This window comes from Triticum urartu, chromosome 2 (genome assembly GCF_003073215.2).
Source record: "Triticum urartu cultivar G1812 chromosome 2, Tu2.1, whole genome shotgun sequence".
Lineage (NCBI taxonomy): Eukaryota > Viridiplantae > Streptophyta > Magnoliopsida > Poales > Poaceae > Triticum > Triticum urartu.
In genome coordinates, this window is record NC_053023.1 from 541,746,240 (window position 1) to 541,763,424 (window position 17,185).

General features: G+C 45.5%; 2 protein-coding genes across 3 annotated transcripts; one reads left to right on the forward strand and one right to left on the reverse strand.

The window, feature by feature from the left end:
• Positions 1–1,938: 1,938 nt before the first annotated feature.
• On the forward strand, positions 1,939–8,851 carry LOC125538640 (probable inactive ATP-dependent zinc metalloprotease FTSHI 3, chloroplastic). 2 transcript variants are annotated; one of them, XR_007296455.1, is made up of 6 exons: positions 1,939–3,006; positions 4,511–4,834; positions 4,915–5,215; positions 5,625–5,836; positions 6,695–6,797; positions 8,235–8,851. XR_007296455.1 is itself a non-coding variant. In XM_048701900.1 (5 exons), the coding sequence occupies exons 1-4, from the start codon at positions 2,101–2,103 to the stop codon at positions 5,819–5,821; spliced, it is 1,728 nt and encodes a 575-aa protein (XP_048557857.1). In that variant the 5' UTR covers positions 1,940–2,100; the 3' UTR covers positions 5,822–5,836; positions 8,235–8,851. The 2 variants fall into 2 exon arrangements, 1 of the variants encoding a protein (XP_048557857.1); XM_048701900.1 differs by lacking the exon at positions 6,695–6,797 and having other exon boundaries at positions 1,940–3,006.
• Positions 8,852–14,120: 5,269 nt separating this feature from the next.
• Positions 14,121–14,753, reverse strand: LOC125541806. The gene has a single exon (XM_048705118.1). It carries the CDS (start codon positions 14,639–14,641, stop codon positions 14,411–14,413), a length of 231 nt encoding a protein of 76 aa, XP_048561075.1. The 5' UTR covers positions 14,642–14,753; the 3' UTR covers positions 14,121–14,410.
• Positions 14,754–17,185: the final 2,432 nt, after the last annotated feature.

The window sequence follows — 17,185 nt, forward strand, 5'->3', positions numbered from 1 at the left end:
AGTCCAGCGCGCGGGACTCTCGCGCGCTCGCTCGCACCTCCTACCCCCCCTCCAGCCGCGTCGCCGCTGCCGACCGCGCCACCCGGCGACCGTTCCGCCGCTTCCTCGGCCTATCCCCGCCCCGCGTGCGCTTTCTCCGCCCCCCCCCTCTAGTCCCGCCGCCCCGCGCGCGTGCTAGTCCTCCGACGAACAGCGCCCGCGCGCTCGCTGCCGCTCGGCGCCCGCGAGGTGTTCGACAAAACACCTAGAAGGTATGTATTGCTCAAAAGCCATGAATTTCGTGCATGTTGATTGTAGTTTTGTATTTATAGCATAGTATTCAACATTGTAGATGAGTTCGTCGTATGATTCTTCTGAAGAAGAATTTGATATGAAAGAGGAGGAGGATCTTGCAATGCTCCTAGCTATGCATATTAATAAAAAACCGAAGCACGGTGGTTCGGTTATAGGTCGTCAAAAAATTTGAAGGGATATGATCGATGCCCACAACAGATTGATCATGCATTATTTTGCGGAGAATCCCACATACCCCGAGTCGTATTTTCGTCGCCGGTTTAGGATGAGCACCGAGTTGTTCAGGCGCATTGCAGAGAAACTAGCGAGCCATGACCCTTTTTTTCAGCAAAGGAGGAATGCTGCCGGAGAGCTCGGGCATAGCACCTTTCAGAAGGTGACAGTCGCTTTGCATATGTTGGCATACGGTATACCGGCTGATCTAGATGATGATCACTTGGCTATGGGTGAGAGCCAAGCTATCATGTGTGTCAAGCGCTTCGCAGTCGGAATTGTGCTAGTGTTTGGCGAGGAGTATTTGAGATCTCCCAACGCTGAAGACGTCGCAAGGCTTTTAGCGATGAACAAAGCTCGCGATTTTCCTGGCATGCTTGGCTCAATAGATTGCATGCATTGAACTTGGAAGAATTGTCCAAAGGCATGGCATGGGCAATTCCACGGCCAAAAAAAGGTTCCACTATAATCCTTGAAGCGGTGGCCGATCAAGAGACTTGGATTTGGCATGCATTCTTTGGAATGCGTGAATCTTTGAATGACATCAATGTTGTCAACCGGTCACCACTGATGAGTAAGATTGCAAATGGGGAGTTGCCACCGGTGCAGTTTGTAGCAAATGGCTGTACATACAACTACGGCTATTATCTAGCGGATGGCATTTATCCAAAGTGGCAAACCTTTGTCAAGCCGTTGAAAAAGTCAGAAGATAAGAAAAATCTTGATTTCCACAATGCTCAGGCGGTGGCTAGAAAAAATGTGGAGAGAGTTTTTGGAATTTTGCAAACTCAATTTGCTATTGTGAGAGGACCGGCTAAATTTTGGGATCAGAAAATGCTTTGGTACATAATACACGCTTGTGTGATCATGCACAACATGATCATCGAGAATGAGCGTGGCCAAGATGTGAACTACTCTCAGTATGAGCTCTTGGAACTTCCCGTGCGAATGCGACGGAGGGCTGAAAGGGTGGCTCGTTTTGTTGCCTCCTATCATGCCATTCGACGTTCCGCAACGCATAATGATCTTCAGAAGGATCTCATTGAGAAGTGGTGGGCATGGAATTGACAACAAAGAGCATCATGATTTGTGCGTTCGTTATTGTATTGTTGAACTATTTGTTGTGTTTAATTGCACTATTTGTTGTATTGAACGATAAAAACTGTTTGTTTGAGTTGTAATAAATGAAATTAAACTATTTATTTTTGTTTGTTTTGATCTTTTTGCTTCTGTTTTCGAATGCATATATTGTTTGTGCGAATCGCGCGCTGCATTTTAGCGCGGCTACTGGAGCCAGCACTGCGCGCCGCGTCAAACCAGATGATGCGCGCGCGGCATATCTGTTTTTTGCGCGCGGCGCGACCTGCGGCTGTTGGAGATGCTTAAAAAAAGAGCAATTTGCCGGATAAAAAAAAAACAATCTGTTCGGCTATGGTCCTCTCCGTCCACGAATCATCACCAGGCCAAGCCGGCAACACGGTACCTCTTCTTCTGGGAGGAATTCCCTCGAACACCCCGTGCGCGCATCCCGCGCGACCTCTGTCCGATCGAATGGCGGTAACGAACTGAGCTAGGAGGGAGTACGTGGCTCCAATGGCGTCTCTCCCCCCCTTATCCGCCGCCGCCGCCTCTCTCCTGCGGCACCACGTCTGCTTCAGGCACCCCACCCCTTCCCGGAGCTGCTTCGCTAACAGTGAGAGTTATGGATGCTGCGGCGGAGTGCCTGATGCCGGGCGTTACGCGAGGCTGCGGCTGCGGTGGAGGAGCCCGGTACGTGCCAAGGTCGGCGAGGTGGAGAAGGACAAGGGCGCCGATTTGGGGCTCCGAACGGACCAGCCCAAGAGCCTGCGGCGGCGCCTGCGGCTCAGGCCGCGGCTGCGCGTGCTGCGGTGGCGTCTCCTGCGGCTGCTGTCGCCGCGGGAGCTCGCGGGCGACGCCGCGGCGGCGCTGCGGCGGGCCATCCGTCGCGTGCCGCCTCCCGCGGTCGCGTCGGTCGTCCTGGGGGCTCTCCTGCTCGCCGCGCGGCTCACGCTGCCCAAAAACCCGGCCCAGGAGGTGGCCTACGCGGACCTCCTGGCGGGGCTGCGCGCGGGCGCCGTGACCGCCGTCGCCTTCGAGGAGGACTCGCGCCGCATCTACTTCAGCAAGGCCGAGGACGCCGGCAGCGGCGACGACGAGCGCGAGACCGGCAGGGGCGCCGCCGTGCCGAAGTGGCCGTACTACGCGAGGAGGGTGCCGCACGACGAGGGGTTCCTGCTTGGGCTGATGCGGGAGGGCGGGGTGGACTACCGGTCTGCTCCACGGCCGGCGGGGAGGCTGCTGGTGGACATGCTGACCACGCTGCTCACGCTGTGGTTCTCACTGCTGCCGATGATGTGGTTCTTACAGAGGCAGATGTCGTCTGGGGGCAGTGCGGACAAGCGCCGACGGCCCAGGAAGCAGCAGGTAGGATTTGATGATGTCCAGGGCGTGGATGAAGCCAAGGAGGAGCTTGTCGAGGTGAATATATATGACCTCTCTATTTCTTTCTCATGATGATTGTTTTCTGTGATGTCGATGATATGCAGACCAGTAGACAATAGACATAGCAAGTCTGCAAAATGTCAATCAATCAAGTTTAAGAAAGGAATTAACAAATTTTACACCCATTCTCTATAACAAGCCCTACCCACACATGGATCTTAGAGTAAGGTCTTGCTAATCTCGTCGATTCTGATTTTAAGAAATCCGGGCCGACTGGGAGTTCACAATTGCATATGTCGAATACAAAGGGTATTATTTTTGCCAACTAAACTTTTCCCGATCTGCGGCATTCTATTGAAATTGCAAATACCAAGGGTATGAGGAGGAACCTTGCAAAATAAGAAATGGCACAGTAAGATATGATCAAAGTTCTACACAGTGCACTTAAGCCTGCTTGCCTTATTAACTTGTTGCCGGACTACAATGTGGTTCCTGTATGAAATCGTATGTTTTCTCCCTTTTATTTCACAAAGCCCTGTTTCAAGAAAAACACTGCGAGCATGTCTGGATTGGAATATGAATACATATGTGGTAGGCACTTACGTCTAAGATGAATTCCAATTTTTATCTCATATTTTGATGTTTTGACACTAAGTACCCAATCCTATCCTATCCCATATATCTAAGTAGGTTATCCCATTTTTGAGCACATACATGCCCTACACATCATCAAATTTTTTTCTAGCAACAAATAATTGAAGCACAAGGTCATAAATCCCCGCAGCAATGCGTGGGATATTATCTTGTTTAACAGTTTTTTCATCTGGATTACCCCATTTAGCGAAAGGTTTGCCTATTTTTACCCCATTTGGCAAAAGTTTTGCCAATTTTACCCCATTCAAAATTTTGAGAGCGACCTGCTAGGTCGTCAGGTACACATACATGGCAAGCTATGTCGTTGTTTTCATCCTTTGCGTTTTTTCCCGTGCCTGAACCAGTTCGTATCCCTGAGCCAGACCCGTCCCGCGCACCCACCTGCAAATGTTTAACAAAACCAACTGCAAGATGTGGTGCATATGCACACCTGACGACCGAGAGAAAAAAACCATGTCCAACCATGCCATTCGACCCGTTTGTGCAAAAAAAAAAACAGGAGGAAAACCGCGACATGGCACATTACGTGTACCCGACGGCCGGGACACACCTTTTAGATCTCCCTTCAATTTTTTTAAAGGGGTAACAACCAGCAAAACTTCCGCTAAATGGGGTAACCCGGATGAGAATCCGCTAACTGGAGTAATTAGTGTAAAAAATGTCAAAATAGAGGGTAAAAGCCTGGAATTCACTCTATTAATAATTAGTACTTGTATCTATGGATTCTGTAGTATTGACTGCTTAGGCTTGTTGATGCTAGGAATTATATTTTTTTTAGCTGATGTCTTGTTTTTTGTTATTCATATGAGTTAGTTATGTACTTCTATTGACTGAATATCAACAAGACTCATAAACTGTTGTACACTATTATAATTTCTTAATGTAGATAGTGAGCTGCTTGCGTGGTTCACTGAACTACAAGAAGCTGGGAGCAAGATTACCCAGGGGTGTTCTACTTGCTGGCCCTCCTGGAACCGGGAAAACTTTGCTGGCGAAGGCAGTTGCAGGAGAGGCTGGAATTCCATTCTTCTCTGTTTCTGCTAGCGAATTTGTTGAAATGTTTGTTGGAAGAGGAGCAGCCCGCGTGAGGGAATTATTCAAGGAAGCCAAAGAAGCTGCTCCGTCAATCATTTTTATTGACGAACTTGATGCTGTTGGTGGAAGCAGAGGTAGAAGTTTTAATGATGAGAGGGACCAAACCCTAAATCAGGTGTGATTTAGCTCTCTTACTACGTTCTGTTTTCTTTGTGAAGTCATATTAAATGATGAACATATTATTACTTTGTCCAGCTGCTTACTGAAATGGATGGTTTTGACTCGGACGTGAAAGTTATTGTCATGGCTGCTACTAATAGACCTAAGGCTCTGGATTCTGCTCTTTGTCGGCCTGGTCGCTTCTCAAGAAAGGTTTTTGTTGGTGTGCCTGATTTGGAAGGCCGCAGAAAGATTTTGGCTGTTCATCTCAGGAAAGTTCCTTTAGAAGAGGAATCCGAAATAATTTGTGATCTGGTAGCTAATGTGACCCCAGGATTGGTTGGTGCAGATCTAGCAAACATTGTTAATGAGGCTGCTCTACTAGCTGCTCGAAGAGGTAAGTTAAAGTCATCTTATATCATCAGATACATAAGACTTAGAGCAAGTTGATTGGTTCCTTATGCTTGAAGTATCATATTTGTTGCAAGCAAATTTAAATATCGCTTCATTAATGAATGCTTAGAGTTCCAAAGTGTAAAACCTGCAATTTTGTGGTCCATTTTCAGTGGAACAGTGCAAGATTTGTGGTTTCTTTGTAAACTGCCAGTGCATTCTCTTATCAGTTTGACTCCACCATGTTCTAAATTATTACTGAGAAAAATTATAATCTTACCTGCATTTATGTTTTTCTATTTCCCATGTTTTGGAAAGAGAGTTGTCTTTTAAAATGGTTAAGTTGATGAAATGTATGATAATTAAGAAGTTGTATTATTGCAAGATTCTGAGGATGATTGTGTTCTGTCAAGGTGGTGATATTGTGGCTCGGGAGGATATAATGGATGCCATTGAGAGGGAAAAGTATGGAGTCAATGGTAGACAAAAGGGTCCTGATTCTGCAAGAGAAGGCCTTACCAAGTTATTTCCATGGTTACCTAAACCTGGAAATAAACCATCAAATCCAGATGATTTTCAAGGACTTATGGGTTATCATACGTTAAGCTAACTGGGGTTTTTCAAGGTATACTCGAATTTGTCCCTTTTGATGATTTTGTTCATCGACCTTTTCCTTTTAAATTCCTATAAGTAGCTTGACAAACTGATGACCTTCTAATTGAAACGTTATACATGCTAAAGGAGCCAAAATTCACAATGCCAATTCAAAGTTTTTTCATTTTGGTGTCCTGCTGCTGCTGTATGTCATGGTAAGCAAAAACATAAAATGGAATAGCAATGGATTTGGCAGCAGTACAACGTCTCGTTATCCAAAAAAAAGGGCTATGGAAGCTTTTATTTCGTTTATCTGGAGTGCTCAACTTCAGATGACCTATTTATTGATGCTTACTTGGGAAATGCAACTTTTGAATTAATCAGCAGGTTGTACATATCGACATTTTATCAACAATAAATTTATCCTTTCAATGATCCTTTCTTTATGCGGGTAAATATTACAGTGGACTAATTGAAGTATGTGTAGATTATTCATTCATTTGGTTTGTTCATGACACCTATCATGGTATTGAAATTTAGAGATTCTCAGTTTGAAATAAGGCTGGCACTTTTCCTGAGGAAATATTTTTTTTGGTGTGTTGAGGTTAGGTATTGTGTTGACATCCTGAGGTAAGGAGGTTTCCAGATCCTGTCCAATGCAAGTGCACGTTGTAGGTCTGGTTGATCCTATCACTGAGGTTGTTATGAACTATGATTCTCACCTCAACACCTAAAGCTTCTGACAGAGTTGGTGCACCTGCTTTCACATCGAAACTGAAAGCGGAGCCCGAGCCCAGATAGTCTCGATATCCTGGTCGATCATTTGTTTTGGGATTTGTGTTCCCCATCGTATTCTCAAATGTATATAGCATCTTTCCTCCTTTATCAGGTTATCATGGCCCATGCATGGAGCCCGCACAATAATTGCCATCCTGGTAACGGACTTAGCGGCCTAGACGGGAGGTGCAACGTTCTGGTGACGGGTTTCCATGGTTTGATCTCCCTTGCACAGATGTACTCACATGCTAAATTATCTCCAACAGCATTGATGAACGAGCCCACCAACTAATTTCATCATCGCGAGAGCACAACTAATTATGTACTGTCATGAGCTAGTTTTGTGTCTGGAGCTCACCTGGTGCGCCTCTGTTATGCGGCGACCACGCAGGGCCGTATCCGAGGAAACGGAGGCCCGGTGCGAAATAAGAAATTAAGGCCCTCGACATAATAAATAGCAATTAGAAAACAAGGCCTTCAACACTAAAAAAAAACAAGGCTTTGTTATATATATCATCCTTCTGCTGTGTGTTTTAGCATTCATCCTGTGAACCTCATCAGCACGAGTATCTAAATTCTTATTTTCAGAAGAAACATTCGATTCTTTTACCTAAAATTACCAGGAACGTCTTTATCTGGATGTCGAGTGAGTTTCCAATCTTTTTCCTTTTCTTATGTTTTTCATATCCCGGCTCAAATTTCCTAGTTCTAGAACTGGTGGAAATTTCAGAAAATAAAAATGAGAGGCAAATATCTTACACAGTAAATTGAACATAGGAACAAAAAGAGATGAAATAGCCTTTCGCTAATTGGGGAAGACCACGTGGCGGCACCGCGTGTGGTTTCGGTAGTGTGCTTGATCTTCTTGATGAATTGGCGACTTAGCACTCTTGCCCTCGCAGGGCCAGCAGCAAGCAACAAAGGGATTGAAAGAAGTAGTACATGAGAGATGCGAGAATCTGAGTGAAGAAGACATGAATAAATAGATGGACGATGATGGAGCACTACATATTTATTGCATCAACAGACTGTTTTGGGGAAAATGCGAATGAATTAATTCACGGGAGTATAATCGGGAGATATGATAGTATAATGGGAAGACGCTGGAAATAGTAAAGAAGAGGAGTAGCCGTGCGTGAGATAGGGTCTTGGGAGCACTTTCACAACCGTATTTCTGTCCACTATTGAGATATCGGAAGAAACTGCACCATCCTAATATTTTCTCAACCGAGACATTGCGAGTTTGCAACAAATCAAATGTTCCTGCAACTTTTATACTGATCAGGCAACTAATAATGTTTCAGTCTCTTTCCTTAAAAGAAGTCATGATATTTCATCTGATCGAATCCTATTGAAATTAGTGAATTTCACAAAACTACAGGTTTATTGTACAGACCATTTGAAAACTAGAGTACAGTCTCATAGAACTAGAGACCTGCGGACCAATTATAATTTTAGGATAATAATATCACAAAACTCGGCCGGCATGGCATAGTTAAATAATTTGCTATATCTATAGTTGTGTGATATGATTGATCACAAATTCTGTGGTCCTGTGAAAATATCTTTAGAATTGTGGTGTTTTGTGCATTCAATATCTGCTCTGTTGAAATTGCAATGTAATTATTGTTTCTTTTGTTTCTGTTTTGCAGATCCACAGAGGAGATAAGCATCAACTGACATGGTATCAAAATCGTCCATGAACTAGGGGACCTGCTGGGTACAATTGCAAGGCAGCAAAATATACAATTCAAGTCTATTTGTGAAGGAGACTGCACTCTGCACCCAGTGGGGCGGCGGACTGGTGCATTATTCGGTGAATTTTGATGCGACTCGACCAGCAGAAAACTGTTACAGATGATAATAGATTAGCATGTGAATTTGCAATACACGCTCCATGAATTTGACCAGTGACTCGGATCAATTTTACGCGCCGTAATATTGATACAGGCACTTAAACCTGGTGTTGTTCCATAGCTCACAATGTCTAATAGAATAGTCTGCATTAGTTTACAAGATAGGGTCACACCAATTCTGCTGTACATGAACTTGCCATTTGGTTCACTTTGTACCATCTAGTAGTTCCACTGCAATTGGATCCACAACAATGTGTATTAGGATCGCAAGATAGAAGTGCTCAGCAGATCAGCCAGTCTTTATGCCGTGCCGCATTTCTGGTTATGTCATTCACATCTTCCTTTTCTCTGTAAATTGACTGTTGTGGATAGATTTGTTAGCTCTCAAATATGATAATTTCCAATTTATTGTATCTCATGGGAGTCCTTCTTCAGCATTTGATTGATAACCCTGACAGTTTACCTGAGCATCAGGGTTTCCAGGAGTGAGGATTGGGCAAGAAGGGTGCTTGGCGCAGGAGCAAGTGGGTTCCCTGACAGTTGGTCGGAGAACGACCCTGTCTGCTTGATCCAGGAAAGCAGCCTGCTCTCAGGGACACATACCCATCCCGTCGCAAGCTCGCAACGCTGACATGACCTTAATAATTGGAAAGCCATGCAAGGGCTGCAGAATCAGGACATATACCCTCCGAGGCTTTGAGTACCAGAGGGGAAGCTTCTTCCGCTCTTCCCCAGCAAGAGAAAAAAAAGGCAGAGGGAGCTTTGGTATGTGGATGCAGACCTGTCAATAGACAGGAATCAAGGGCGTGGTTTGGCTTTTGGCGTGCCTTCTTCTGGGCTCCTTGTGCTGCTGTGACCATATTCTACTCTGGTTCTGCGTCGACACGCTTGTCCGTCCGCGGGATCAAAACCGCGGGCTAAAAAGGGATGAAGATGGGATTTTCCAACTGACTTGTAGCTTTCGCTGTTTTGTTCTTGGCATCTGCAGCTTTCATTGAATTTCAGCTTATCTTTCATTCAAGGTGGTTTCTTCTCGCTGCTGTTTTGCGGAACTGCTTGAGTTGTACTCCTGCTGGTCGGCACATCATCAGGAATCAATGGGTCTAGCACTTATAGAATAGAGTAATCTGGTACAACCTCTGTAACTTAATGTAACACGTTTTCGCAGTTTAAATTAAAGTGCAAAAACGTCTTACATTAAGTCACTGAGGGAGTTCTTAACAGTCTTTAACTATGTTGCTTGCAGATATGCTCCCCGCTAATATAGTCGAACATTTCCCTAGGTTGTTTCATGCTTGCGCAAGGAGCTGGGCTGGGGAGACGCTTCTACGAATCCTGTTAATAGGAGGCTCATCACTCCGAAAGCTACTAGCTACAGAAATGACTAATTGAAGAGACGCGTACAAATTGAAGGTGATGGTGCGTGCCATGTCACTTTTGCACTCCAAGTTGCAATGTGCTATGGAATTAGGACATGACATGATGTTGGCACCAGAGATAAGCACACCGCATTGTTTCTGCTAGAAGAAGGGCACACGGGTGCAGCGATTCGGTGCCCAGGCTCATCTACACCCGGTCAAAAAAAAATTCAAAAAAATACTAGAAAAATTAAAAAAATTCTAATTTTTTTCTATGGTAGAAAATTTATTGTGCGATGTTCGCTCCAAATTTTAGCTCATTTGGACATCTGAATAGCTCTCAGCAAAAAAGATAAATTGAGTCAAAACAGTATTAAAACAGTAAACTGTTTTACGGACCCTGAATTTGTCTTTTTTGCCGAGAGTTGTTCAGTTGTCCAAATGATTTGAAAATTAGGAAGGACCTCACGCATCAAATTGTCTATCATGAAAAAAAATTGGAATTTTTTTAGTATTTGTTTTGGTTTTTTTTATTTAACACGGGTGAAGATGAGCCCGGGCTCAGAAAAAGGATTTCTGGGCATACGGCCTATATTGACACGCACAATACTGAAGATCTTATGGTTCGGTATGTTCATCGTAGAATATCCATACAACACAAGCATATACCCTCCGTATCAAAATATATGTCGCTGGAGTAGCTGAACTATAGTTGCTTCAACATCTATTTCAGTACAGAGGGAGTATATAGTGATAAGAAAATAGGAAGTTTTTCGATTAAATTAATCCATGAATAAATTATGAGCATGACATTGACAGTATTGGTAACACACTGGTTATGATCTAACAGAGCATGTACTACGCATATAGTAGAAACATCTACGCACATCGCTAGAAACATGAGAGGGATAAACGATGTATACCCTCCAATCGGCCATGCGGCGGCGGTGGCGGCATCATCCTCGGCGGCCTTCTTGTCGGCCTCGGCCTTCTCAGCGGCGGCACGGTCGGCGTCGGTCGACATAGTGATGACGAAGGTGATGTGGACGTAGATGAACAGAAGCGAGCAGTCGCGTAGTCGCTACCCAAAAACCTAATCGCCCCTCTCCCGTACAGGATCCGGAGAGACGGGGTTTCGGAGGCCTGCTCTTCCGTCAACAGTGTACGCGGTGAACGGGACGGAGTTGCCGGCGGCAGCAGTAGCAGAGGAACGACACGCGCGTGGAGGCGGAGATGCGTTCTGTTTCGTGGCGGCTAGGGTTGGCAGCGCCCCACATATACATGTGCGGCTGTGCGTGGAGAGACGTGGGCTGAACCCACGTTCAAGTCGGTAGCCCACGATCCGACGTCTCAGATCGTGGCCCCACCTGTCAAAGACTCTCCATTCCTGACCGGCAAAAAGAAGCGCATAGGAGTGAGTTCGGCTCGGCTCAATCCCGCAACCCGTGTCGCGCCGGGACGTGGCGTGGCGAGCGGAGGAGGAGGAGTGCGCGAGGGCCTCATCTCTTCTCAAGCTCCAATAGCATGAGGAAAAGAATCCCTTATAAACCACTTCAACTCTCCTTCCATTTTCGGGATAGGACTAAATTTCCCACCACCTTATCATGCCACCTACATGGGCCCTTAGAAATCAAATCTGAAATTGTCATATGGGCTCTAGGCCCATCTCATATTTCAGCATATAGCTACGGTTTCGTATACTGATCGCGCATGCGCAGCGACTACGTATACTGGCCGCACATGCGCAGTGACTACGGTCTCGGTTTCGTATCGCATCGATTACACTGATAAAAAGAGGGGAGGGATGAGATCGGTGAGAATAAGGAAAAGGGGAAGACAAGTAAGATGACGAAGAATATTGTCGAGACAAGAAGAGAAAAGCGAGAGGAAAGCGTTGCACGCACTGACAAGTGACTTTCAGTTGCTAGAAACCTAGATCTCTGGGCGGGCCGATGGAATAGTTTTAGCCTTCTAGTTGAGTTGCTTTCCGGACCCAGGTAAAAAAGGGGCTCATTCTTCCCCTGTAGACGCCGTTTCAAGTGCTGTCCTCTCGTCATCAAATCCTGGATCGATCGGTAGTGCGAGTGTCAATATGCTTAATTAACGACGCAGTTACCTACCAAGTAGCTCATGTGCTGATTAAACGATTTGTTTAGCCAAACTGCTTAATTAACATCAATTACTCCCAAGTAGTTAACACCATATGGTGGCATATATGTAGTGTCTTTTAACAACTGAACTATCTGCTTGGTTAATGAAGTGCTTCTCACAAAATAGTCTTCGCCCCAAAATTCAAAAAAAAAAAAGTCTTCGCCCCCATACACCTTGTATCGTTCGGCCATGTGGATTTATTTAACCGACCAAAAGCAAACCACGTCTCCTAGATAAAATTATCGGACTTCGTCACAATGCCCCATCAAACCACCACTGCCTTTCACTCCGGAGTCCGGACTAAAGAGTGTCGACCCTGCCGGCAAGTAGCAGAATGGATCGAGATAGTTGATGACACGTCCACATGTACTCTCTCCGTTCCAAAATAGATAACTCAACTTTGTACTAACTTTAATATAAAGTTGAGTCATCTATTTTGAAATGAAGGAAGTATATAAAAGGAGGCAAACAAGACTGCTAAACATCGGAGCTAAGGACACTGGACCGATCCAAGCCCGCCCAAAGGCGATGACGCTCCCCGACTAGAAGTGTAGCATCGGGAGCAAGGACACTGGACCGAGCTGCTGGCTACCGACCAGTTCGCTGCGACCCACCGCTGAACATGGGCGCATCACTCACCACCGGACGAGCAACACCCGGAGGGCGCCTCTCCACCATTGTCGTCGTGCGACTCACGGGCTTTCCTGGCGGCGGCGAAGGCCGAGACAAAGAGGGGGAAGGTGCGGGCGAGGCTTCGAACGTTGTAAGCGGAGTGCATGCGCTTACTTGTTCGTTGAAAAATTAACTAATGTGGGGTAAATCATGAATTATGTGTACAAAAAAGTAGATGGGTATTTGTAGACATGGAACACATGCATGCTTCCAAAAAAAATTCATGTATGCGAGTGAGCTAAATTTCTCCTTTCTCCTTTTCTTTTAGAAAAAATGGAATAATTTGGGCACTAGTTTTGTTGGATGAATAGAAAGAATGACAAAAAGCATCTCATGCTCAAATTTTTGTTGCTGCAAATTTTAATGTACTTACTTAGTTTATAATGAGCTGTGCAAAAATAGGTGAAATAGGCAGATGTTGACTACACATATGGTGGAAACGTGCAAAAGATGGCTATGTAAACAATATAATCATAATCCACCCCAATACCAAACAAAATCTTAGAGAGGCAAACACCACAACGCACAAGCATAAAGGGCATCTACAAAGGCATGATAGCAGCTGGCCCTTCGTCTTACCATGTAGGATAATCACTAATGCGGGAGAAAGAAGAGGGGAAGGCCAGAGAATAGAAGTCTCTTGAACAAGAGAATCTTAAGAGTGGGTTTCACTATGTATTTGCATCATTGCATTTAACTCTAGTTTTGCTTTAGGTAGAATCATCTTAAGACACATAATTTTATTGTAAATTTTAATGTGAAATAATCGTAACATAACTGTCTCTCTAATAAGATAATCGTAATATGAAAAAAGAAAACAAAAAACATGGCACTTGCCATCCTGCTAGATCTTCTTATACATGTACATACCATTTGCTCTATTTTACATGTGAATTCACACACTGCCCTGTGTAGAAAATGTACACCACCGTTTTGAAATATGATAATCTATAGTGTACATCGATAAGGTCAAGCCGGCTTCAGTAGAGGAGCAGCGATAGTGGCATGTCAGCAGCTCGTTCTGGCGGCAGTCGTGATCGTTCGGTGGTCTCCGAGTCTCGGTGTAATTTTTATTATGTTTGAAATGCTTTGTACTTCCGGTGAACAATTATAATAAATCCGATATTTTTGCAGAAAAAAAAATCTATAGTGTACATGGATGACAATTCATCTCTCTCCGGTTGATCACAGAAATCTTGGGACAATGGCACATCTATGGTTGCAAAGAGTGCATTTGGACATTTACTACTAACTGGAAAGATGACAATTGGTGTGGTTAACATGCTTGCAGTGACAAATCTACAAATTACACACCTTAATTTGCAGACTGCAACCAACAATTGTGCCGCTCTGTTTCGTGGACGCATGCAGTTCATGTATCGAGATCAACACATACATGCAAGGGCTTGTCCAACCAAGCAACCAACTGAACCACATCTGCATTTGAAGTTGTCCATATATACATATATTTGTATACAATAGAAACATACACGAGTTCATTAAACCCCTTATCATCTCCTGCGTTGCATTATTCGACAGAACACTTTACGAACGTAGATAGTACTCACGCACACGAGCTGCACACCGAAGATACATAACATATGATCACATCAACACGCTTGATATGTCTACATAAATACTAGCTCATCGGGAAGCTAGCCAGGCACGTACGTACGCGCCAGCTCCCGGCAGATCGATCTTATTCCCTATACGTAGTAATAACCTGGACGTACGCCCTAGCTGGGCACGTACGTACATGTATAGGCGGCAGCGGCAGCTGGGCGGATGGGTTCAGGCGACGAGGCTCCTCTGGCGGAAGCCGGCGATGAAGTCGGCGGCCTTCTGGTCGACGTCGCGCTCGCCGACCCACCACCCGGAGTCCTCGTCGCTGGACCTGACCTTGCGCAGCCCCGGCGCCGGCGGCTGCTCCCAGTCGCTGTCCTCGTCGTCGACGTAGGCGTACCGCCTCGACCTCCGCGAGAAGCTGAATATGGCGCAGAAGAAGGACGACCTCCTTCCCATATACTGGCTAGCTCTCTTGTTAGTTAAGTTCTATATATGTGTGATGATCAGCTAGCTAGCTAACCAGTGGTAGTTGGAGAGTGGCTGTGTGGCTTGTGCTCAAGGAAGGTGAGAAGAGGCCGCCCTCTATTTATAGGCCGGAGAAGCCTTGCATGGCATGGCATGGTGGCTTGTGTGCGTGCTTGTGTATGTGTGTGCAGGAGAGAGCTAGCCCTAGTCTGGTGGTTAGGGTTCTTCCGGTCCTCGGCCACTAAAGGCGTCCGATCGGGGAGATTGAGGTCGGACGGCCCTGATTTCCGCGATACGATTGAGATCGAGATCGAACGGTCCGGATTGTGGGATGTGAAAAGATGCTAAAGCACGGCCGTACATGATCCATCTGTAGCGCACGATATGGTGGTTGGTGAAACACTGAGACCGTCCTTGCCAGGAAAAGTAGATTTGAGTTTGATCCCTCCGAAACAGAAAATATACGTATCGCTCGATCCATTCTACCATCCTACGTACCTTCGGAATCTCTCCCTGTAAACATTTTCTTTATAATCTGCCCATGTCTCTTCGTCAATTATCATTATCATGCACCACAAGTTAGAACTGCTCCCAGATCATATCGGCTGTAATACGAGCATCTCCGACGCCGACCCAAAACCATCCGCGTCTGTTTGGAGTCTCTCGACCGAACTGTGTGGACGCCACAAACCATCCAATGGTATACCACATTTGCTTGGGAATCAGTCCGGGTGTTCATTTTTCCGCAAACCGGAAGCAAACCAGGTGGTTTTGCGGCAGTTGGGACACCAGCCACGTTGGGCTCCCACACCCCAGCCCACCCAGAACCGAGGCGAAGACCGCACTGTTTTCGCGGCAAAACCCCATTTCTCAACCCTCTCCTCTACCATGCCACCGCTCACCACCCCAATTCCCTCCTTGTTTCGCAGCAGCCGCCGCATGGACCCGTACGAAAAGCTGCCGAAGATGGCGGCAGCGGAGGATCTAGCGAAGGCAGCCGCCCAAAAGATCAACTCGACAACACGACAAGCCCGCCGCCTCAAACAGAAGGCAAAGGAGGCGGTGCCGCTCAAAAAGAAGGACGACGGGGGCAGCGGGCGTGCTTGCCTGGGACGCGGGGTGCCACCGCCGTCGATGCAGACGTCGTCCTGGCCTTGAAGATGAAGGAGTTGGATGACAATGCAAGGATGATCGTGCAAGTTGTCCGTCTTAGGATGTTGAAGCGCTTGAAGGAGCAGCTGGAGATGATGGAGGAGGTGATTGAAAATGAAGCGGATGGTGAGGAGGAGCCGGTGGCAGAACGAGCGAGGAGACTCGGATAGCCGGTTCGGTAGGGCCAAAAATCCTTTTTCTTTTTTGCACGGACTGCCGGGTTGAGATACTTTTGTGATCAGACATGTAAAAACTGTGAATACCAGCCTCTTTTTGGTTGTGATTGGGCGCTATTCATTTGAATTTCAAATTGGCCGGACCCAGACAGATATTTATGGGATGCGGTTGGATGGACGGCTCCCGCGTCCATGTCCACAGACTGATTCGGACCAATCCGCGGAGGGGTATTGTGTCTGTTTTGGGGGTCGGCGTTGAAGATACCCTAACATCTTATATTGTGAGACGGAAGGAGTAGTTTGATCATGATAACATCCATCCCCCCATAGAAGTAGCCCCGGGGCAAGTCGATTGTATGCACAGTTTCTTGAAAGTAAGGTTCCTTTTTCTTTGAAAAGGTGGATAACCTCTGGCCTTTGCATCAACTGATGCACATAATTATATATTATTTATTACAAAACAACATCCCAACTATGAGCCAAGTTCATCATTTAAGCTTATCTTCGAGTCAAAACATGCTCAAATATCAATATGTTTACATTTTTGTGGTATTTGTTCCTTGATTGAACAGTACACATACTTTTAGTGTGTTCTATAGAGTTAGAGAACACACCTTCACTTGGATGTTGGTGTAGTTGTTCGGTTGATCTTGAATATTGTATTTGAAGCTCCATTCCACACGCTTTTTGTTGATTTTATTTTTTTTGAAAAGGGGAAAGACCCCGGCCCGTGCATCATCGTGATGCACACAGCCATCCATGCTTCTTGTTGATGAAGACTTGTTTAAGTCATCATGCTTGGAGTTGAAGCAAATAACTCTCTTATAGAAGTTATACTCGGATGCACTTTCAATGTTCACCATAAAACTCTTAAGTACAATTGCTTCTCATGAAAGATTAGTGCAAAAGCTCAAAACCTGTTTTGTAAGTTAATAACAATAGGGATTGTAAATTTTCCTTACGGCACAGGCATGACAACAAAATCTGTTTGCTCCAAGGTTATGCAAAATTATTTCTTTAGTTTAGGCTAGGGTGGTCCTGTGCCATGACCCATTTGGAACAAAAGAATCCAAGAGTGTAGAAATTGTTATGCAACGTAGCTTGAGTTTCTACAAGAACCAAAAACAGAGGAAACCTTCACAACTATTTATAGAGCTTGAAAACTACACAAGAAAAACATAGAACATCTAGACATAAAGAGATAGAA

Excerpts from the sequence above, each read along its gene's own strand:
- LOC125541806 (XM_048705118.1), bottom strand. The coding sequence starts at position 14,641 with ATGGGAAGGAGGTCGTCCTTCTTCTGCGCCATATTCAGCTTCTCGCGG.
- LOC125538640 (XM_048701900.1), top strand. The coding sequence starts at position 2,101 with ATGGCGTCTCTCCCCCCCTTATCCGCCGCCGCCGCCTCTCTCCTGCGG. Across the intron at positions 3,007-4,510 it reads CCAAGGAGGAGCTTGTCGAG|ATAGTGAGCTGCTTGCGTGG; the intron begins GTGAATATATAT and ends TTCTTAATGTAG. Across the intron at positions 4,835-4,914 it reads GGGACCAAACCCTAAATCAG|CTGCTTACTGAAATGGATGG; the intron begins GTGTGATTTAGC and ends TACTTTGTCCAG.